The sequence below is a fragment of the Meriones unguiculatus genome, chromosome 11 (assembly GCF_030254825.1).
Source record: "Meriones unguiculatus strain TT.TT164.6M chromosome 11, Bangor_MerUng_6.1, whole genome shotgun sequence".
Lineage (NCBI taxonomy): Eukaryota > Metazoa > Chordata > Mammalia > Rodentia > Muridae > Meriones > Meriones unguiculatus.
The window spans coordinates 38,617,142-38,639,321 of NC_083359.1; the positions used below are offsets into that span (position 1 = coordinate 38,617,142).

Sequence of the window (22,180 nt, forward strand, 5' to 3'; positions counted from 1 at the left end):
GCCTGTGTGCCTGGTTCTCTGCAAATGCAAAGGTGCCATGACTGGTGCCGGGAAGCCCTAGAGTCTAGAAGGCCCCTGGGGCCCTCCCTGTGCTAAAAGCAGGACAGAGAAGGGAAAGTAGGGGGAAACGTGGCCAACCGGCGTCCTCTGCCTAGGGTTTCTGGACAACCCCTTGGCCCCACGGTGCCTGTCTGGGTTCAGTTCTACCCTGGGTCTCTCATCAGGTTCAACATGAATTTGCTGGAATAAAAGTTTCTCCTCCACTGCTACCGTTCATTTTACACACTCGCAAACACACACTCACATGACCAGACCTTCCAGGAGTCCCCAACGGGTGGCTGAAAAGGTCCTTCTTTTCCCAGAGTGATACTGACCCCTCCTTCACCCTCCCCTGGTCTCCCTTAGAAGCCCAGAAGCAGAACGTGAGGGAGTGTGAATGGTGGAACCGCAGACACCATTCCAGTGTGTGTGGGCAGGCGCCACACCAGCATGCCCACTTTCTGGATACTAATATCTGAGGACCATTAAGAGCTGAAGACCCAGTCTTTGAGGCAGGCTCAGCACCCACTAACTCACCCTGCGCTGAGGCCCCTCTCCCCATGGGGCAGTAAAGATGAGGCTCAGAGCCAAAGAGGCATAACCAGATGCCTCCACACACTCCTTCTCCCTACAGAGCAGGTTCTGAGTCTGGGCAGCAGAGGTTACAAGTGTGGGATCTGCTAGAAAAAATGCCAAAAATTGAGAGACATCACATGAGCGTGTGGGTAGGCAACACGTGCACACATAAACATCTGTTCTTTCTTTCTTTCTTCCTTTCTTCCCTCCTTCCTTTCCTTCAGATAGGGCCTCAAATGGCCCAAACTGGCCTCAAACACTTTATGCAGCCAAGGATGACTTTGAGCTCCTGATCTTGCTTCCACCTCCTGAGTGCTAAGATTTCAGACATGTGCCTCCAAGCCCAGTTTATGCAGTGTTTGGGAACTGAACTCAGGGCTGTACACACACACACACACACACACACACACACACACACACTATACAAGCATTCCACAAACTGAGCTATGTATGTTCCTTGCAATAGAATAGTCTTCAGCCAGGGACACAAAAGAATACATTTCTTATACTACATGGCTGAGCCTTAAAAAAAAAAAAAATGTTGCGTGGAAGAGGCCAATAGAACAAAAGCCACATAGTGCATGATTTAATATAAAACGGGAGCAAATCTATAGAGACACCAAGCAGCCTCCTGGCTGGCAGGGGCTTGGATGGTTATGGTTAGTGGACCAAAGGTTCTATTTAGGTGAGTAAAGGTCCTGGAAATAGATAGCAGTGATGATTGCACAGCAGTCACTGACTTATGCATATCAAAGGCGGCTAAAATGCACAGGGCTTTGTGGCACACGCCTGTAAACCAAGAATTTGGGAGGTGCAGCGTATTCACACGCACACACACAAATAACAAAATCTTTAATACAGTATACCACGTAGAACCAAGTGAGTGTATCATTGTCTCTTGCTGTCATCATTGAGATCTATTACAGGCACTCATAAAGGTCACTGTCCCCAAAAACATTTGCCCTGAGATCCAGGCATATAATACTTCTCATCCACTTCATTCTCACAGCTTTGAGAATATATATTTTTTGAAGTTTCATTTATTCATTTATTTGTTTGTTTGGTGGATGGGTGCTCTATCTGCATGCACACCTCCATGCCAGAAGAGGGCACCAGATCTCATTACAGATGGTTGCTAGGAATTGAACGCAGGACCTCTGGAAGAACAGACAGTGCTCTTAACCACTGAACCATCTTTCCAGCCCAAGAATATATTTTTGAAGCAGAGTTGGAATTTATTAAAGAGGATTTTTGCGTGTAGAGTTGGGGTCTCATTATGTGGCTCTGGCTGGCCAGGACAGTCTTGAACTCGCAGAGCTCTGCCTCCTGGGCACTAGGATTAACCCGTACCTGTACCATACACTCATTTTAAAGGGTTTTTTTTTATGTACATTTAAATTTAATTGATTTTTATCTTATACGTGTGGGTGGTTTGCCTGTTGGGTGTCTGTGAGTTACTTGCATGACTGTGGAAGACAGAAAAGGGCTTCGGATCCACTGGATCTGACCTTACAGACAACTGTGTGTCACCATGTGGGTGCTGGGACCCTGGTCCTCTGGAAGAGCAGTTAGTACTTTTAACTAACTGAGCCATCTTGTAACTAGTGCTGAGCCATCTCTCCATAATTAAATGTAGATTTAACTCTGTGGTATTTAATGAAAAGAGACGTGCTCCAAGAGAGAAAAAAAATGTAAGATAAACCCAAGCATGGGTATGGACTCCTCCAGGGAGAATTACGCCAAGAAGAAGCAATACTTTTCAATAGCTAGAGAGAAGGGAAAGCTTATGAAGTCGCCGAAGAACTCAGGAGGAAGGATAGATAGTGCCAAAATGCACACTAAAGTCCACTGTAATCTGGTAGTGCATGATAGGTACCGTTGTCCGTATAGTAAATACTTTAAAATGTGAGGCTTTGGGGCCCAAGGAGACAGAGGGCTGCACGGCCAGGCAGAATCTGGAAACGCGTAGGAGACCTAGAAGGCTGCAGCGCCCCCTGGCGGCATCTTGGGTTTCGGGGCATCTTTGATAACAACCAGGGCGCAGTGCAAGGTCACTGTCGGTGAGGATGGCTCTGTCCCAGGCCGACCGAGCGCTGGTCCTCGCGCTATGGAAGAAGATGAGCAGCAACGTCGGAATCTACGTGACCGAGGCCCTGGAGAGGTATGGATACGTCGGGCGCCCTCAGGCTCACCTCCCAATGGGCTGCGGGGCGAAGGCGGGCTCTCTATACCTCCCAGTCCGGATGCGCCCAACCCGCAGTCTTCCCACAGGACCTTCGCGGCATTCCCCTCCACCAAAACCTACTTCCCACACTTGGACCTGAGGCCAGGCTCTAGCCAGCTTAAAGCCCATGCCCAAAAGGTGGCCGAGGCACTGACTCTCGCTGCCCACCACCTGGATGACGTGCCCGCTTCTCTGTCTGCTCTCAGCGATCTGCACGCGCACAAGATCCGCGTGGACCCCGTCAACTTTGAGGTGAGCCCTGGGTCTGGGCTGCGCCTGTGGTCGCTGGAGATGCGGTTCCCCTCGAGGCTCGGCGGGGAGAGATAAATGCAAGGCGGGGCGGTTCTCTTTCTTCAGTTCTTCAGCCACTGTCTGCTGGTGACTCTGGTCCGGCACTATCCTGGAGACTTCAGCCCGCAGATGCACGCCTCCCTGGACAAGTTTCTGAGCCACGTGACTTCGACACTGGTCTCCAAGTATCGCTGACCTGAGGGACCTGAGGGTGCATGACAGCGGTGTGGTCTCCAGCCACGCCCTTCCTCAACCTCGCAAAATCTGAGCAAACCTCCCCAGGGGCTACATCGCTGTCTTGTCTACAGAGGGACACAGGAGAAATGTACACCCCGCTCCTGGTATCCCAAAGTAATGTTACAAGAGGCTGGAATTACAGCTAAGCTGGCGTCAGAGACCTCAAAGGAAAGTCGGCAGTTCCTTGTTTTGTTGTTTTGTTTTTGTCTTTGGGATAGGTTTCATGGTCTCTCATGTATCCCAGGCTGGTCTCCCAAATCCATAATACGGACTAGGTTGGTCTTGAACTGCTGAGCCTTCTGTTTCAAGCCCCATCTCCAACCCACCCATTCCCCACTCTCCAACCACCAGTAAATGGATTACAAGGCATGCCCCATCACGCGTGGCTCCACAGAGGCTCTTTTTATTTTAATCTAACCTTTTGTTTGTTTTCTGTGTTGGTGATGGGAGAAAGGCCTCCCGCACAGCGTGCTCTAAGCGGCCTGGGGAAGACACGGGCACGCTGCGAATGAATTCAGCCTTTAGATTAGAATAGGAGGAAAGGTGCTGTAGAATGCACTGCAAAGGACAGTGGGCTGGGCAGTGACAAGAGTGTCACCTGCAGCTTAGGGCCAGCTATAGCACCTTCACATGGCCCTAAGCGTCAGAGGAGGCTGGCTCACGCGCCGTCTCCACTGCGGAGGTCTATGACACAAATGCAAGTCTGCAGCCTTAGTCACACCAGAGAACGGTGACAGGTACAGAGGTCACAGGTCAGCCTAAGTGACAATACTCCAAACAATGGCTCGTTCCCCAGCCATCACCCTCCCCTGGGCTTTTGGTTGGGCCTTTCTCTCACCTCTGCTCAGATTCACGGCATAAAGAAAGCATGTCTGGGGGTGTATTGGTGCTAGAGCCCTTCTCTGTTTCCTGGCTTCCTTTCCTCCCCAGCAATGCAACAACCAAACCAAATAAAAACACGACAGCACAGCAAACCTGGGCTGTTCGGACACCCTAGTGAGTCTGTCGTTGCTTGTATGTGTCTGCTATACAGATATATGATTATACCTGTTCTGGTATAGTCACAGGTGCCAGATTTGCTCTGATCCTTGCTCTTTCCCATCAGACGGTAGGAATGTAGAGAGTCCTGGTCGCTCACAGTAGCCCTGAGAGAGCCGACCAGAGAGGCAGGTCACAGCAGGGTGCTGCTGAGGGCACCCACAGCACAACAGTATTCTTTCTTGTTGTAGCTCATGAGGCAAATAGGTACCTTTCTTTAGCCCAATACCCAGCTCATTGTCCCATTCTCTTGATCCACCCCCGGCTACTAGGACCTCCTTCTGGGCCTACTTTCCTGCTGTTAGCAGCAGCCACAAATGCCACTGTCCCAGTCTGAGACCCTGGCCCTAGGCTGGCATCTTGCACACCCTGCCTGGACGTTGATCCTTACGAATACAGTAGGATCTTGGTTGGTAGACCCTAGGACTGAGAGTGCCAGCCTCGGTAGCTGGATACAGCTTTTTAGGTGGTATGGTCTCTCCCCTGTACATGAACACACACTGCATACCCTGCTCTCTGAACAGGAGCCTCTTTGAACACAGGGGTAATTTCTTCTCCTCTACTCCCATGAGCTACCTCTTTGCCTCGCAGATAAGCTACCTTTATGAAAATGTAGGGAAACACTTAAGAAACAAGCTGGAAGCCAGATGTGATGGCACACACCTATAATCCCAGCATTTGGTGAGGTAGAGGCAGTCAGATCTCTGAGTTCGAGTTCAAGGCCAACCTGGTCTACACAGTGAGTCCAGTACAGCCAAGCTTACAAAGAGAAACCTTATCATGAAAAAAAAAAGAAGAAGAAGAAGAAGAAGAAGAAGAAGAAAGAAAGAAAGAAAGAAAGAAAGAAAGAAAGAAAGAAAGAAAGAAAGAAAGAAGCTGGAATCCACTCAGGCTTTCACACACACACACACACACATATCACACATTTGTGTTCTCCAAGTAGGGATAGTCTCTCTTCAGTGTCTCCCCAACCAGAAAGAACCAAACTGAAGTTTGGGAAGGGGTCCTGTGGCTCCCCTCTGTTCTGAGATGACAGGGAGAACTCACACCCCCAGGTGTAACCAGGGAAAATTCACACCCACCTTTGGTTCAGGCATCTTTGAACAAGGTTTTTGCTGCCTTGAGCATGGGGAGAACCTTCAACTAAGAACCTTCAATTAAGTAGGAGGATCAGTGTGTTCAATCCCCACTAGCTCCAGCCAGGCCTTCCTTTCAGCCCCATCATACACCTCAATAAATCTGCATATGTCTGGATTCTCCCTGTCTCTCATTCGTCAACGCTGGGCATGGTTCTACTTTTTCTGTGGCTTCAGGAAAGGAGTGAGGCTAGTTCAATACCTGTAGAAAAGGTGTTGACCTATGTCCCTGTGTTGAGGAAAGGAGAAAAGTCCTAAGATGAACAGTTTCCATTGAAATATCACCGACCAATACTAGCTAAACATACAAACACCAAAACAGAACAAGACTTTGAGGTAGTGCTAACTTGCTAACTTCCTAGCCCAAGGCAGGGAGATCTTAGGTTCAAAGTCTGTCTGAGCTGTATAAAACACTCACCTTAGAAACACACACACACACACACACACACACGACAGGACCAGAGATATAGCTCAGGAATAGAGCCCCTGTCTTGCACAGGCAAAGGTTTGATCTTCAGTATCACAAAACAACCAGCAAACAAAAAGCAAAGTAAAACCAAACCAAAACAAAACTAGTCTGTTGGCTGAAGAGATGGCTCAGCCATTACTACCGACTAAGCTCACAACCAAAACTAGATGGTGAAGATGCAAGGGCAGGTGCCAGAAACACTGAGTCCCATCCCTTTCCAGCCAGATGATTCCAGGACCTACCAATACACTATCCCCCAGAGAGCAGAGCAGCTTGACGAGAGACAGGGGCTGGGCTGGCCTCAGCAGAAGGTACTTCTGGGAAACCCACAGCACAGCATCTGTTCCTTCTTGCTGCATCTCATGAGCTCATGATCCCCATCTCTGGGATGGGACCCGACTTCCTGTTCCCATTTTTTGACACTGAGGCTGTACTGTGGCTTTTTCCGGGGTGAATAAATACAGAGTATCCCTATGAAGTAGGATGGTACCAAGAGACTCCCCAAATGACTGACATGCATCCAGTTTACTGAACAGAATAAGGGTAACTGAGGAAACAAGGTTAGGAAACAAGCAGTGGAGGGACTACTAAGAACTACCTTAAACTCATCTACAGACAGATACAGTTCTATGTCTATAGCACAAACTCGGACTTAGATAATCACAGAATCAAAATCGCAGAAGAGGCGGTTGGAGAGATGGCTCAGCAGAGAAGAACACCTATTGCAGAGGACCTAGGTTCATTTCCCACAACTGAACACCAGGTAGCCAATACCCACCTAAAATGCCAGCTTCAAAGGGATTGACTGAACTCATGCCCCCTTCTGGATTTCACAGGCGCCTGTATTCACGCATGCACAAACACTTAAACTGATACACACTTCCTACAATTAGCTCTGGATGACCTGGAACTGGCTGTGTAGACATGGCTGGCTTACTGTATATTATGTGCATGCAGTGTCCTTGGAGGTCAGAAGAGGGTGTTGGAGCCCCTGGAACTGGAGATGAGATGGTTGTGAGTTGCCACATGAGTGCTGGAAACCAAGCCCACGTCCTGTGGGAAAGCAGCCAGTGCTCCTAACCTCTGAGCTGTCTCTGCAGCCCTGGCTCTCACATATGAAAACAAAACAAAGACACATGGTGATACATAGTGGAATATGTCTTTACTCTCAGCACACTGCAGACAGAGGCTGGATCTCTGTATGTTCAAGACCACCTACATAGTGAGTACCAGGCCACTGAGGGCTCACGGTGAGGCCTTGCCTCAAAATTAAAAGTAAAGAAAGAAAGAAACAAATTAAGGCTGAAGTTATGGGTTAGCAATTATGAGGATATTCTGCTCTTACACAGGACCCATATTAGATTCTTAGCGTCCGCATCAGGCAGTTCGCAAGAGCTTGAAAGTCCAGTTGCAGGAAGATCTGATGACCCTGGCTGCCAATGACACTTCACACAGGCACATACAAATATATATGTGAATAAAAATAATAAAATAAAATACTTTTTTCTTTTTTAAAAAGACTTATTTATTTCATTTATTATGTATACAATGTTCTGCCTACATTCGTACCTGCACACCAGAAGAGGTGCACCAGATCTCAGAGATGGTTGTGAGCCACTGTGTGGTTGCTGGGAATTGAACTCATGACCTCTGGCAGAACAGCCAGTGCTCCTAACCCCTGAGCCATCTCTCCAGCAAGTACCTCCTGTTTCAGTGTGCCAATGCGAATGGCTCAGTACTTGTGCGGAGGTCAGAAGACAATCTGCGGGACTTGGCTCTCTTCTTCTGTCATAAGGGTTCCAGGAATCAACTCTGATTAGCAAGCTTATTGGCAAGCGCCTTTACTGGCAGAGCCCTCTCACTGGCTCCCAAACTACAAATGATTACATAAGCAAAACCCACATAAACACTAACTATAGATAACAGCAGAACTGAAAAAAAAATAAAATGTTTAAATTAGCAGGGTGTGGTGGCTGATGCCTGTAATCCCAGCACTCAGGAGGCAGAAGCAGGAGGATCCCTGTGAGTTCCAGGCCAGCCTGGTCTACAGGGTGAATCCAGGACAGCCAGGGCTATTTAACAGAAAAACCCTGTCTCAAAAAGACTAAAGGAAAAAAGTAAATCATTTAGTGTATGTCTCTCCATGTGTGCATATATATATATATATGTTATCAAACACTAATTTTTTTTGAGATTATATAATTACACAATCTTTCTCTTTCTCCCTTCTATGGCTTCCATGTACAACCTTCCTCCATCTCTTTTAAATTTATGTCCCATATGTATGTATATATCTATATATATTCCTAAATACAGCCTGCTTTGGTCATATAATTTTACTTATATGTACATGTTTCCCAGGCCGACTGACCATTTGGAGTTGGATAACCAATCGCTGTGCTCTTCCCCTGGGGAAGACTCTTCCTCCTGCTCTCAGCTTCCCTTAGTTGCATAAAGTCCTTTGTCTAGGGTTGAGGCCTTGTGAGCTTTGCTCCTTCCGATAGCATCTCTATTAGTGGCGTCTTTGTTCAGGCAAATGTTTTTAAAAAGCTCCTATTTGATTATATTAGACAGACTGTTTTAATTTAGTTTTATTTAAAAGTTTTTATGTGTGTGCGTGCGTGCCTGAGCGTATATATGTGCACTATTACCACAGAGGGGCCTGAGGAGAGAAGAGGAGGTGTTGGATCTCCTGGAACTGGAGTTCCAGAGGTTGTGAGCTGCCATGAGGGAAGCAAAGCCAAGTCCTCTTCAAGAGAAATGTCCTTAACTGCGGAACCATTTCTCCAGTTCCTGAAATGTAATTTTCTTTGAAATAAATCCTTTTAAGAAATGTTTTTCTCATCTCCAATCTCCAGGAGGTAGAGCCAGGTGAATCGCTGCGAGTGCAAGGCCAGCCTGGTCTACAAAGTGAGTCCAGGACAGCCAAGGCTACACAGAGAAATCTGACTTGAAAAAAGAAATTGTTTTATGTGTATGAATGTTTTGCCTGCATGCATCTATGCGCCATGTTTGTGCCTTGTGACTGACCATGGAGGTCAGAAGAGGGTGTCAGATCCCCTGGAACTGGAGTTACAGATGGTTGTGAGCCACCATTGTAGGTACTGTAGGAGCTAAAAACTGAACCCAGGTCCTCCCCAAGAACAACACATCCTCTAAACAGCTGAGCCTTCTTTCCATTCCAGCCATATTTTTTTTTTCAAGCCAGGATTTCTCTGTATAACTGCCAGGTTGTGCTGGAATTCAATTTGTAGACCAGGCTGGCCTTGAACTCACTGAGATCTGCCTACCTCTGCCTCCCAAGTGCTGGGATTAAAACATTGCACCACCAAACCCAGCTATATATTTTTGAATTAGATAAATCTCTAAAAAACAGTAAAGGGAACTATAGGAACAAATAGCGTAAGTCGAAAATCTTATCAAAAGTGAATATGTGCAGGCATAGTGTCACATGTTTTTAATCAAAGCCCTCCAAAGGCAGAAGTAAAGAGATTCCTGTCAGTTCACTGCCAGCCTGATCTACAGAGCAAGTTCTAGGCCAGTGAGACACTGTCTTAAACAAACAAATAAATAAATAAATATCCCTGTGCAAACACGGGCTGGGGAAGAATGGCTTGTGTAGCTGCAGGCTGGCAGGAAGGACAGTTAAGCAGCAGATTGCTGTACAACGCAGTTGCTCTGAAAGGAGTCTGAGAACTGGTGTCACTTCAGAAGCCTCGCTTGTGTGACTTCCTTGGTTGTTAGCAGGAGCTAGAACTCTCTTGTCCTGGGTTTGAAGCCACTGGCTCTAGACTGGTTTCTTAGACAGCCTACCTGGCTTCTGTGTTCCGGAACTTGACTTAGGTTTCCAGGCTTTTCCTGGAAGGAGCCAGTGTATGTTGCACTGGCCACAGCTTTCAGGAGGTTGGCAAGTACCACATTTACCAGTTTCTGGGCAAGGACTGTTTTAAATACCTGGGCAGTTCTTTCTTCTCCCCTGAAGACTCGTCTTGACTTTTCCCCTCACAGCCAACCCATTTTTATTTATCTTATTTATGCATGTTTGTATGTATGCCACATGTGCAGATGCCCACAGAGGTCAGAAGTGGGTGTCAAATCCCCCAAAGCTAGAGCTGAGTTACAGGTAGTTGTAATCCACCTCACATGGGTGTAGGGAACCAAACTCAGGTCTTCTGAAGGGCAGCAAGCACTCTTCACTGCTGAGCCATCTCTGCAGCCACCTCAGTTGTATTTATATGTAGGAAAACATGTAAGAAACAAGCTGACGTCCACCCAAACTTTCACACCCTTCTGTGTTATCAAGAGGGAGAGTCTCTATCTTATCTCTCCACCCAGAAAAGGCTGAAGTAAAGTTTGGGACTTTGCCTAGTGTCATTAAGTCTAAAGAAAGACATGTCTGGAGAGAAGGAGAGATGAAGGAAGGGAGGAAAAAAGGTGGGAAAGAAGAAAGGTAGAGGAAGGAAGAAAGGAAAGGAGAAGAAGAGGTTGAAAAGAGGAGGGAGAAAAGAAAGAAAACAAGAGGAATTTGGCTGCTCTATGCTCTCTGAGACTAAGACTTACACTTCAAGGTTCTCAGGGAGGAAAGACTGAAACAGTGTGGAGAGAGAAGGGAGGCTCAGGCCAGGGGCAGGCATTCCTTGTGCCTCTGAGTCCCCAGTACCTTATCTTTCTTGTCCAGATGAAGCTTGTGGTTGGGGCTATGGCAAAAACAAGAAAAGGGTAAGAAGAGACGTTGTGGAGAAAGCATAATATGAGGCAGTTCTGCCAAAGGCAATGGGACCTCTGGGCTTCCCAGACAGCTATCTGGCAGGGACGGGAGCAGGAAAAAGGAGTCAGTGAACAAGGTGATGGCAGCCCACTGTAGACCCACCCTGTGGCATTAAGGGTGACCAAGCTGAAGCATGTGCTGGTAGCTGGTCCCTCACATACTCCCACCCTAGCTACAGATAACATACCCAGTACTCTTTGGGTCCAGCATTCTGAAACACACTCTAAAGAACCCACTATGGCATGTGCTAATGAAGATAAACCTTAATCAAGACGAGCAGTACATTTTAGCACAGAAGCCCTAGAGAGGTAAGGAAACCTACCTGCCCTGCCAGGTCTCTGGAGTGCAAAGGTGTCCTTCCATCACTCAATCTCTGTCTCTTGCCTTTCTTCCTATAAAAAAAAATTTCCAGAACTCTCCCACCCTCAAGACCTACTTCCTTAACTAGGACATGAGCCCCTCTCTGCCAAGGTAGCAGCCCAAGGCCATCAACACCTCAGGCCATCTAGATAACCTTTGCACTGCCATGTCGGATGTGAATTACATCCTTGTCCACCACCTGCATGGCAGAGACCTGGGTGCTGAGGCACTGCTGGGCCCTTACCGAAGCCTAGAGAAGCCCCTGTGCTGCCCACAGCCGCTGACTATGTTCCCTCTGAGCCAAGCATGCCGCTAAGTATGGCCAAGCAACATGAGTGAATCACTCATTCCTGAGACTCATACCTCCACGGACAAGATTATTTGCTGCTGTGAATACAATGCTAACCTCCAGCTACAGCACAAGCTCGTCCTTTTGGCCCATGACCAGGTCCTTCCTGTACTAAAACTGCACCTCTTGGTCTGAATAAAATGTGTGAACACCTGAGTTGTCTGGGTCCCTGACATGTCAACAGAGTATGGTCCTACTGCCTTGGCCCAGGAACCTTTCAGAAGTTGTAGTGGGGGAGAAGAGCAAAAGAAAAGAGTTGCAGAGAAGTTTTGGATCAATGCCTTTGTCCTGGGAAGGACTAGCCCTCAAGAGATCCTCTCAGGGGACAGTAGGAGAGTCCTAATACATGCCACTTCTTTTGAAATATCATTTGACCCATACAGCTAAGAATACAACATAGATCACAGCAGAACAATTTTACACACACACAAGAAAAGAAAGAAATGGAGAGAGAGAAGAGAGAAAAATAAAAGAATAAGAAAAAAAAAAAAAGAAAGAAAAACTTATTCCCCAGACATTTTGTTTGTTTGTTTTGTGTAACAGACCTGGCTGTTCTGGACTTGCTTTATAGACCATGCTCTGGCCTCAAACTCACAGAGATCCATCTGTCTCTGCCTCCCTGGAATTACAGGCATGGGCCAGGACACCTGATACTTTTTTTTTAAAGATTTTTTTTTTTTATACAGTGTTCTGCCTGTATGCCAGAAGAGGGCATCAGATCTCATTTCATTATAGATGGTTGTGAGACATCATGCAGTTGCTGGGAATTCAACTTAGGACCTTTGGAAGAACAGCCAATGTTCAGGTTGAGCCATCTCTCCAGCTCCCTGCACCTGACACTTTTTGCAGAGGCTGACCTTAAATTCATGGGCTCAGGCAATCCTCCTGCCTCAGGTGTCAGTACCTGAGTTTCCCCATGTGTGACACCAAACCCAGCTCTCACCGTTTCCTTATTTATCCACTATAGCAAGGGGCAGCTAAGATGAAAGTCAGAGTCTGGTGACTTGCTCCTGCAGTTCCAGGTACCCAGAAGGCTGAGCGAGGAGATTCACTTGAGCCAAAGGATTCCAGGCCAGCCTGGACAATACAGCAAGACTTGGCCACAAAAAAAAAAAAAAAAAAAAAAAGTAAAGGAGACACAGGGAAATAAAAGAAGAAAAAAAAGGAGGAGAGGAGAGAGTGGACAAAGGGGAAGAGAGAGGGGAGAGGGTAGAAAGGACAGCAGGAGGGTTCCTCTGTGGGTCGCTAGCATTCTCCCCTTCTTGTTCTCAGAATCAGGGTGAAGCCTGGGGCTGGGGCCAAAGCAGAGAGTGTATTGGTTAGGAAGGAGAGAAACTGGGATCCAGTGGGAGGTAGAGGGGGATGGGTACTGCTCAGGCTGGTCTGAGCGACTTGCTTCTCTGTCCAAGGCAGTGGGACCCTTACTTCTTCCCAAACACCAATCATGAGAGACTTAGGAAAGGCAAGAAGCATCCCGGCGGGGGATCAGGATTCTCTGATGCCCCGAAGAGGCCCCCACCCCGGGGGCCCATTATCAGCCTGCTCTGCAGCTCTCCTCTCCTCACAGGCCAGCCAAGGGGAGCCTCCCCGAGGGCGTGTCCCAGGCGCTGCAGGCTTATAAGTGCGGCTTGCTACAGGCTCAACACACTTCTGATTCTCACAGACTCAGGAAGAAAGAGATCATCATGGTGCTCTCCCCTGACGACAAGACCAACATCAAGACCGCCTGGGGCAAGATTGGCGGCCATGGTGCTGAGTATGGTGCGGAGGCCCTAGAGAGGTGAGATGGGGCTTTGGTTCTGCAAGGTCGGTGGGACCCAAGACAAACCTGGCGCTCAGTGGGCAGCTCTTAACTTGCTTTCCTGTGGCCTCAACTTCTCCTCCCACCTTCTTCGCATAGGATGTTCGTTAGCTTCCCCACCACCAAGACCTACTTCCCTCACTTTGATGTAAGCCACGGCTCCGCCCAGGTCAAGGCCCATGGCAAGAAGGTCGCTGACGCGCTGGCCACCGCCGCAAGCCACCTCGATGACCTGCCCGGTGCCCTGTCCTCTCTGAGTGACCTGCACGCCCACAAGCTGCGTGTGGACCCCGTCAACTTCAAGGTGTGTGCCCGAGCCTGGCAGGGGGCTTCTGGGGTCCCTAGGGAGGGCATGTCCTCGTGCTCGGGGCAGGGGACACAGGGGTTCCAGAAAGGGGAGCCCAGGGCAGCAGGGCGTCCGCGGACTGCCATGGACTGACCCTTCCTGTCTCCGCAGTTCCTGAGCCACTGCCTGCTGGTGACCCTGGCCGGCCACCACCCTGCTGACTTCACCCCCGCGATGCACGCCTCTCTGGACAAATTCCTTGCCTCCGTGAGCACCGTGCTGACCTCCAAGTACCGTTAAGCTGGAGTCTCTGGGCTGCCTCCTGCCCGGCTGGCTTGCCCTCCACCCGGGCCAGCCTCCCTCCCTCGCACCTGTATGACTCTTGGTCTTTGAATAAAGCCTGAGTAGGAAAAAGCCTGTGTGCCTGGTTCTCTGCATCTGTAAAGGTGCTAGGACTGGTTCGGGAAAGCCTTTAGGCCCAAAGCAGTTTCTCAACCTTTGGAATGCTGTCCCTTTGATACATTCCTTCATGTTGTGCTGACCCCCAACTATAGTTATTTCACTGCTACTTCGTAAGTGTAATTTTGCTATTAGCAATGTGGCATAATATCCTAAAGGAGTTCAACCTACAGGCTGAGCACTTTTATAGGGCCTAGAGTCTAGGAGTTAGGTTGCCTGTGCTGAGGCAGGGCAGAGAGATGGAGAGAAGAGGGGCCAACCAGAGCCCTCTGCCCAGGATTTCTGAACAACCCCTGGCCCCACAGTGCCTCAGGTTCTACGTTAATTTGCTGGAATACAAGTTCCTTCTCCACTAGTACCCTTCATTTCATGCAGACACATATACAAAAATTGGCCCAATGCTCACCTAGACATACATCCACCCTGCAGAGCAGCCCTGGGTTTTGGTTTATCAGGCTTGGTATCAGTACACCCTCAGACCTCATATAAATCCCTGGGTTGAGAGATGGATCTCAAGGGCTATACAGGAAGACAAAAATCCCTTGGTAGGAAGAACTACCAAGTCAGGGCTGGCTATGTTAGTAACTCTTTGTAGAAACAGCAGTGTCCTTTTCTGTGGGCTCATGAGACATCTTTGGAAAATACCCACTACAGACCATCAAGTGCTAGTCCTAGAGGCAGCTGTAGCACATCATAAGCACCATTAGGTGACAAAATACCTGACAAGAGCAACGGAGGGAAGGAGTTTTATTTTGGCTCACAGTATAAGGGTACAGTCCTTGTGGTGGGAAGTCAGAGTTGCAGGAACTTAAGGCAGCCGGTCACATTGCATCTGCAGTCAGGAAGCAGAGACGATGGCTGGTGCTCAGCTCTTTTCCTCCTTTTTATTCAGTCTAGGACCCAACATATAGGATAGTGCATCCTATATTCTGGGTTCGTCTTCTCACTGAAACTCTTGAAAATACCTTCATAGACCACTTGGCTATGTTTTCATGGTGATTCTAAACCCATCGAGCTAATCAGGTGAACCATCAGAGTGAGTACGTTAACATGTTGCTTACACTCAGAATGGAAGTCTTTACCCAAGAAAAGGTTACGAGGCTGAGTTTTGCAGACACTTTGAATAGAGGAAACCAACACACCAAAAGCCATCCAGGGCATGAGCCCATGTTTGTTAAATACCCAAATGAGCAAACTATAGGGACAGAAAACAGGTTCTTGGTTGCCAGAGGCTTCAGGAAGAAGCTGGAAAGTTATAGTTAGTGGACTGGAGTTTCTGTCTGGATGAAAACATCCTACAACTTGGTAACAGTGATAACTGCACAACTGTGGATATATAAACGTCACCGACTTATACACATCAGAGATGGCTATAATGTAGTTCGACTTACAAAGCTTTGCTATAGTTTGGAATCCTCACTGGAATATATCACAGCATTCTATAAATATTACTGTTCTGAAAGGAACATGTGCTAGGAGCCACACACCTAACAGCTGTCCATTTAATGATTTGAGAAGTAATTACTTTTATTTTAGCAGGAAACAAACCCAAGGAAGAGTGTTAAGGACTCAGTAGGCAGAAGATACTGACAATGACAAAACACACACTAAGATTCAGTGTATTCTAATAATGCATGCCAGGCAGGAAAAATGTGAGGCTTTAGAGTCCAGGGAAATTTAAGGCTCTCAGGCCAGTTAACTTTGGAAAAAAGCAGAGCTCACACATCCCAGGACCAGACTGCAGATTTAAAGCCCCCACAGCTAAGTGGCTGGCTGACTCTGCTATTGCTGGAGGCCCTGGTCAAGGTAAACCACCTTTCCCAGAGCTTCACTGACTTATCCACATCAGACATGGCTATAATGTCGTTTGTTAACAGGCCATTGTCAGCCTGTTAACCTCTGCCTGGCGCCTGGCCCTACTCTGGAAACTTCTGTTCCACCATACAGGCCTAGATAGTGATGTTCCTGAGCCATATTAAGTACGGGCTTCCAAGTTCTGCTGAGCTGGCAATGGGTTCTCCAAGGGGAATACCCTGCATCTCCTCTCTCTCATATCTGCGTAGTTAGAGACTACCCTTCCATTGCAGTTAAGCCAAGCTCCAATCATTACAGATTCCCCAAGGAAATACAATGAAGGCCCAGTCTTTTACCTGTTACAATGACCTTGGGACATTAGGAGATTCAAGAGGCCTCTAACCTGGCAGGTCTAGGGTTAATCATCAAAAATATTGAGGCTGGATTTGGCCACCTTGGGCCTTTTGTCCCCCAGAGAGTAACAGGCAAGAATCACAGGTCCCATAAGTGCAGTAATCGTCTTGCTTGATCAGACAGGACTCTTATCCTGGGATGCTTCATGTTCATGCTCATCCTCCTGACCTAGGAGCTTAGGTGCCAGAACATCTAAGACAGTCTCCAAAAATAGGACAGTGCCACCTGTTGGCACAAGGCTGACCTACACCAGACAAGACAAAAATAACTTCCAACATCAAAAGGCTTGTGGGACAGACCTAGGGTAGGAAATGGGTCCCCAGCCCCAGCACCTATCATCTAGGTACAGGGACCAGGGGCTACCAAACCCTGTTTTCATATGATTTCAGAGAGAAGGTAATGCCTCAGAATCAGTCACAGTCATTGAAGAAACCTGACTGTAACCTGCTGCCCTGCCTCCATTGCTATATCCCAGACACAGAAATATGTCCTACACATCCATCTTTCAGCTCTTACTCAACATAAAGCAAACTAAGTCCTGTATCAGCAAATAGAAGAAACTGTGAAATCACCTCTCAGAGCACATGCATGACACACATATGACATGGGGAAAACTGTGGATTTCAGAGAAGCATTACACTCATCAGCCAGAATTATGACTTCTTTGTTCAATGCACTAGGCATCACCAAGGGCCTGCAAAGAACAAAAGGGTCTAGGAAAGGCATATCTACTCTTTCTGAGCTGGACATCCACCTCCTCCTATGCCCTGGCCTGTGGGTGCTACTGATTACTGGGCCTTCCAAGGGGCAGGATAAAAACTATTGGCTCTCCCAGTTCTTTGGCCTGGAACCTAATCAGCAGCATCTGTCCTGGGCCCTCAGGTTGCAGATGGTAGACCCTATGACTTTTTGCATACTGGCCTGTGCTACCAGCACCCTTGCAAACACACACAACAAATCTCTGGTTATCTATGTCCTCCTGGTTCCCTTTCTCCAGCAATCTCCAATTAAGGAAACATAGTTTACTTAGTTCAGAAAACATCAGGAGGCAGAGACAGCAGATCTCTGAGTTTGAGGCCAGCTGGTTCTACAGAAAGAATAGAACTCTTGCCTACCAAACAAACACAAAACACAAAACAAGAAAATAAAGCACCCAGGTGTGTTGGCATAGTTGTTAATGCCAACTACTTGGGGGCTGAGGCAAAAGTGTCTTCAGCCCTGAAGTTTAGTAGTCTGGGATCAAGGCAAGACTGCCCTTGCACAAAAAGTTAAAAACACAAACAAAAAAACTTTTGCCATAATTTCCTTGTAAGACCATCTTCCCCAAGAGACTGAGGCCTTTCTGCAATCCTGAGAACCCTGACCATACACAAAGAGGCTACCAAAGGAAGGTGTCTATCTACTCTACCCAAATACCAGTAGCTGTAGCTGTATGCCTCACAAGCCAGGGATTATCCTCTGGCCACATTTCAGAAATATTCCCAACTTATACTTCCTGATAAAACAAAACAGTTGTTTCTCCACATACAAATTTATATCTAGGCAAAAAAGGACATGTTAATGTTGGCTCTGAGGTTAGGACTGTCTAGTTAAGACTCCAAAGAGTCCACAAAACAAGTTCCTACCCTAAGTGGCCACAGCTAGTCAAAATGTCCACCTGGACCAAGAAGCCCAGCTACAGGCCACACTCCAGGGAGAGAGCAGCAAAGCTCAACTGAGCCCCACCTGGAGGGCAAGGAGCTAGAGATGAATGAAACCTCCACAAAGCACCTGTGTACAGTACTGAGGCCCAGTGGATCCTTCAGGATATTCCACCCTATCTCCTTTCACATGGAGACTGCTGACCAGGGAAAGCCTGTTTCACATACCAGCAGAGCAGGTACGCACATACATCCACCTGCAGGGGAGAGCCCGGGGCAGTACAGGAACCACATTACAAGATCACAAACCCCATGTGTGACCATTAAACCAACAGCTCAAGAAGAGCATCTAAACTTTTACAACCATGTCACAGGGAGAGAGGTGCCTCTATGCTTAACACAAGCAACTAAAGTTCCCTCCAAAATTAACTATCACCTCCCCATACAAACGAAGGAAAGAAGCTCCTATTCAGGGATCCTTTCTATTTGGGCTTCACTTTAGTCTTAAGGCATTGGTCCTCTGTGAGCAACAACATGCTCGGTGGGTAACAACAAGCCTACCTTGGCGTAAACTTTACCCATGATACCTGACCTAAGCTGTAACCCTCTCCCAAGGACCTTCTGATTGATAAGTAGGGGCCATCTACGTCTTTATTCCACCTAAGTAGCAAAGTGGAACTACAATATGGCACATCTGAGCTAAGGATAACAGATACCACTCTTCTTAAGGTATCTTACACTCTTCTTAATGAGTATGTAATATGGCCACCCCTACCATCCACAAAGCCCGCTCTATGGTCTGCACTGGGATAGCAGATGAGCAGCTAAGATGCAGAATGGGCCAGGCAGAAAAGCCACATTCATCTGGCTCAGCGTGTTGGGAGTGCCCTGGCACGTAGGATGCCAAAAGTTAAAGTGGTCAGACATTTGTCAGCTTTCTGAGTTAATGGCAGCACCAGCCTTTGTCTCCACAGGTGCAGGGTCCTAATGAAGTGCCTCTAGAGTGGAGGACAGCAGACACTCCAACACAGCTGTCAGGAGGCAGCCCCCAGATTTATTTGTTCCTATACAACATAACCCCAAACACAGGAGCAGCTCTGAACAACTCTAGAAACTCACAGCTAGGGCCAAACAATAGAAATTTTAACTACAAAAAATGAGTTGTACCCAGCAAATATAAAGGGTAATTTAGGCTGTGCTGAGCATTTGTCAGACTATTTACAGCGCCAGAGCCAGGGTCAGATCTCGCCAGCCTCCTTCTCCTCCGATCTCCGCGATGCAGTCTTGCCATTGGAGCTCTCCAGCCTCCAGTCAGTGGGCCCTCGCTCACTCCGCCCGTACTCCCAGGATTCCTCTCTCAATGAACGCTCCCTGGAGAACCTGGGAAAGTGGAACCAGAGGCTCAGCAGAGGCTGCCATCTCTTTCTGGCTGGCTGTTGCATAGGAACCAAAAAGGTAGACTCTTAGCCCTGAGTGAGGGAAGGCCATGCCCCCACCCCTGAGGTTTTTGGAGACAAGCTTTCTCCATGCAGTCTTGGAACTCCTTCTGTAGACCAGAATGGCCTCAAACTCAGAGTCTGACTGCTCTGCCTCCTGAGTGATAGGATTAAAAGTGTGGGCCATCACCACCTGGCTTTAGGTGACTTTTAACAAAACAGAAGACAGCCAAGCTTAATTGTATCAGGTGTCAGACGACACATATAATCATTAAAAAAAGAAAAAGGCAACCCTTTGAGCTGGGTATGGTGCCTAATACCTGTAATCCTCACACTCAGGAGGGTGAGACAGACAGGAGTCTGAGGCCAGGCTCTGCTATAGAGTGAGATCTGGTCTTCAAAGTAACTGATAAAAAGTAACATTTGAAAAGGCTTCAGGGGCTGGAGCGAGATAGGTCAGGATATGATGGTCCTGTGAAGGACTGAGCTCATTTCTCAGCTTCCATGTTGGGTGTCTCAAAGTCACCAGCTACAGAGGTTCCAATATCCTTTTTTGTCCTCCAACAGTAACGTATGTGAATATACACACACACAAACACACACACAGTAATACATGACACAATACACTAACACATAATAAAAAATAAATCTTTAAAAATAAATAAATAAAAAGAAAAGATTTTAATAAGGAAAGTTTTCAGTGTTAACAGAAACAAAGCAAATGGGAATATAACAAAGTTATATGTGTGGAATATGACCCAGTATGTAAAGACAATGAAAAAGGAGCAGAATGGAAAACCACACAACTCAATCATGGTGGTATACTTTTCATTTTAGCACTCGGGAGGTTGAAGCAAGAGGATCTTGAGTTCAAGCCAACCAAGGTTACAAAGTGAGAGCCTGTCTCAAAACAAAACAAAAAGTACAAGGTAATAAAGCAGGACCTGTTTAAGAAAAAAAAAAAATCTCAGCTGCTCTTTACCAAAGTAAAGTACATAAAGCCCAGGCAAGTATAGTGCTACCCAGAGGGCCATGTGAGAGCTGAATAGGCCTACCCTAGTCCACGCACTGGGTGCCACTCTATTCTTCACGGCACCAACACTGGGTGCTAGTCACCCAGAACCTGCCTCCCCACAAGCCCAACCTTGTCCCTACAAGATGTAGTGGCAAAAGGGCACGATAACAGACGTCAGCAGACCTCGGGAACACAAAGAGAAAGGGCTCACTCCTGGCTGCAGCTACTGAGGGAGTCAGAGTAGTTACTTGTATTTTGCACTCCGGTCCCTGGAAGCCCGGCGGTGACCGCGGCTGTGGCTCCGGGAACGGCTGCGATGTCGCCGGTGTCTATCTCTGGACCTGGAGCGGGAAAACTTCCGCCGCTCACGGGAGGCAGACCTAGACCGCCTCCGTCGCCGATCCCGGGAGCGTGACCTAGAAAACCCAGATGATTGTGAGAGCCAAGACAGCACTAGGGTCAAACACTTCAAAGGTCTACCTTCTATTCCTTTCCTTTCCTCTTGACCTTCAGCTTTACTGAGACTTCTCTTTCCTACCACAAATGTACAATTTGGAACTGAAAAACTCCCCAAAATTAATCTGATGCTCAAACCTTTCCCCTGAATAGTGTTTCTTGAAAGCACAGCCTTAACCAGGTATGTTGGCAAAAGCCTTTAATCCCAACACTTGGGAAACAGAGGCAGGCAGATCTCTAAATTGACAAGAGTTCCAGGAAAGCTAGAGCTACACAGAGAAAACCAACCAACAACAAAAAACAAACAAACAAAACAAAAAAACCCAACACAGGATTTAGATACTAATTAGTCTGTAGGCCTCAGCAGGCTCTCTGTCTTCTCTCTTTCCTTCATGTGTGTTCTTTCCGCTTTAACCAACTCCCACACTATTCACAATCCATCCTTGTGAAACTGTAAATACCAATTATTAAGAAATGTTTCTGTGAAAAAAGGCACTCAACCTGAGAACCCTGTGATGGATCTGGAAACCTACCTCCTTCGATCTCGGGTTCTTGAGGCAGACCTAAACAAGAACATAAAAAAAAGATAAATACCCAGGAGACAAAGGCAGATGGATCTCTGTGAACCCGAAGCCAAAACAACAGTGAGATCCTTTGATAGAGCATGGTTGCTTTTGACCCTCCCTCATCTTTTCTTTGAATTTTATCCAACACACTTACCTGAGTAACTCTCAGGCATCTCAAACTGAATATAGGTAAATTCTAAGCCCTTTGCCTGTCCTAGCTAAAGGACAACTCTAACTTAGAAACCAAAAGGCCAGCTGGACATGATAATGTGTATACCTTTAAGGCTGCTTCGAAGAGGCAGATACTTAAATTTACAAAGCAAGTTCCGTGACAGCCAAGCATACACAGAAAAACCCTGTCTCAAAACAACAAATAGAAGCCGGGTAAGGTAGCACACACCTATAATCCCAGCACTCTAGAAGGAATAGGCAGGTGGATCTCTGTGAGTTCGAGGCCAGCCTGGTCTACAAAGCAAATCCAAGATAGCCAAGGGTATACAGAGAAATCCTGGCCCAAAATAAATAGATAGATAGACAGATATATAGATAAATAAATAAAACAAACTAAAAAGACAAGTTACAGACTGTTCAGGATATATATAAAAAACTGCCCTTGGGGGCTGAAGAGATGGCTCAGGAGTTAAGAGCACTGGCTGCTCTTCCAGAGGTCCTGAGTTCAATTCCCAGAAACCACATGGTGGCTCATATCCATCTATAATGAGATCTAGTACCCTCTTCTGGTATGCAGGTGTACATGCAGGCAGAACACTGCATACATAATGAATGAATGAAAAAAAATTTTTTTTAAATCTGTCCTTGGGAGGCA

At 47.2% G+C, this 22,180-nt stretch overlaps 3 protein-coding genes across 6 annotated transcripts in view; 2 read left to right on the forward strand and 1 right to left on the reverse strand.

Annotated features, from left to right (window-relative positions):
* Positions 1 to 2,634: 2,634 nt before the first annotated feature.
* Hbq1 (hemoglobin subunit theta 1) lies at positions 2,635 to 4,356 on the forward strand. The gene is made up of 3 exons (XM_021657611.2): positions 2,635 to 2,776; positions 2,887 to 3,091; positions 3,197 to 4,356. Exons 1-3 carry the CDS (start codon positions 2,682 to 2,684, stop codon positions 3,323 to 3,325), a joined length of 429 nt encoding a protein of 142 aa, XP_021513286.1. The 5' UTR covers positions 2,635 to 2,681; the 3' UTR covers positions 3,326 to 4,356.
* An 8,752-nt stretch (positions 4,357 to 13,108) lies between these two features.
* Positions 13,109 to 13,988, forward strand: LOC110544903 (hemoglobin subunit alpha). Its single transcript, XM_021630690.2, has 3 exons — positions 13,109 to 13,267; positions 13,388 to 13,592; positions 13,746 to 13,988. Exons 1-3 carry the CDS (start codon positions 13,173 to 13,175, stop codon positions 13,872 to 13,874), a joined length of 429 nt encoding a protein of 142 aa, XP_021486365.1. The 5' UTR covers positions 13,109 to 13,172; the 3' UTR covers positions 13,875 to 13,988.
* A 775-nt stretch (positions 13,989 to 14,763) lies between these two features.
* Positions 14,764 to 22,180, reverse strand: part of Luc7l (LUC7 like) — a 29,789-nt gene continuing 22,372 nt past the window's right edge. For 3 of the 4 annotated variants that reach the window (XM_060363908.1, XM_060363911.1, XM_060363910.1), the window contains 3 exons: positions 21,322 to 21,351; positions 20,581 to 20,748; positions 14,764 to 19,261 (listed from right to left, as the gene is read on the reverse strand). In XM_060363908.1, coding sequence (XP_060219891.1) covers positions 19,120 to 19,261; positions 20,581 to 20,748; positions 21,322 to 21,351 — 340 coding nt within the window. In that variant the 3' untranslated portion in view covers positions 14,764 to 19,119. Of the gene's footprint in view, positions 19,315 to 20,580; positions 20,749 to 21,321; positions 21,352 to 22,180 lie in introns of all 4 variants that reach the window. The other variant, XM_060363909.1, reaches the window with a different exon arrangement.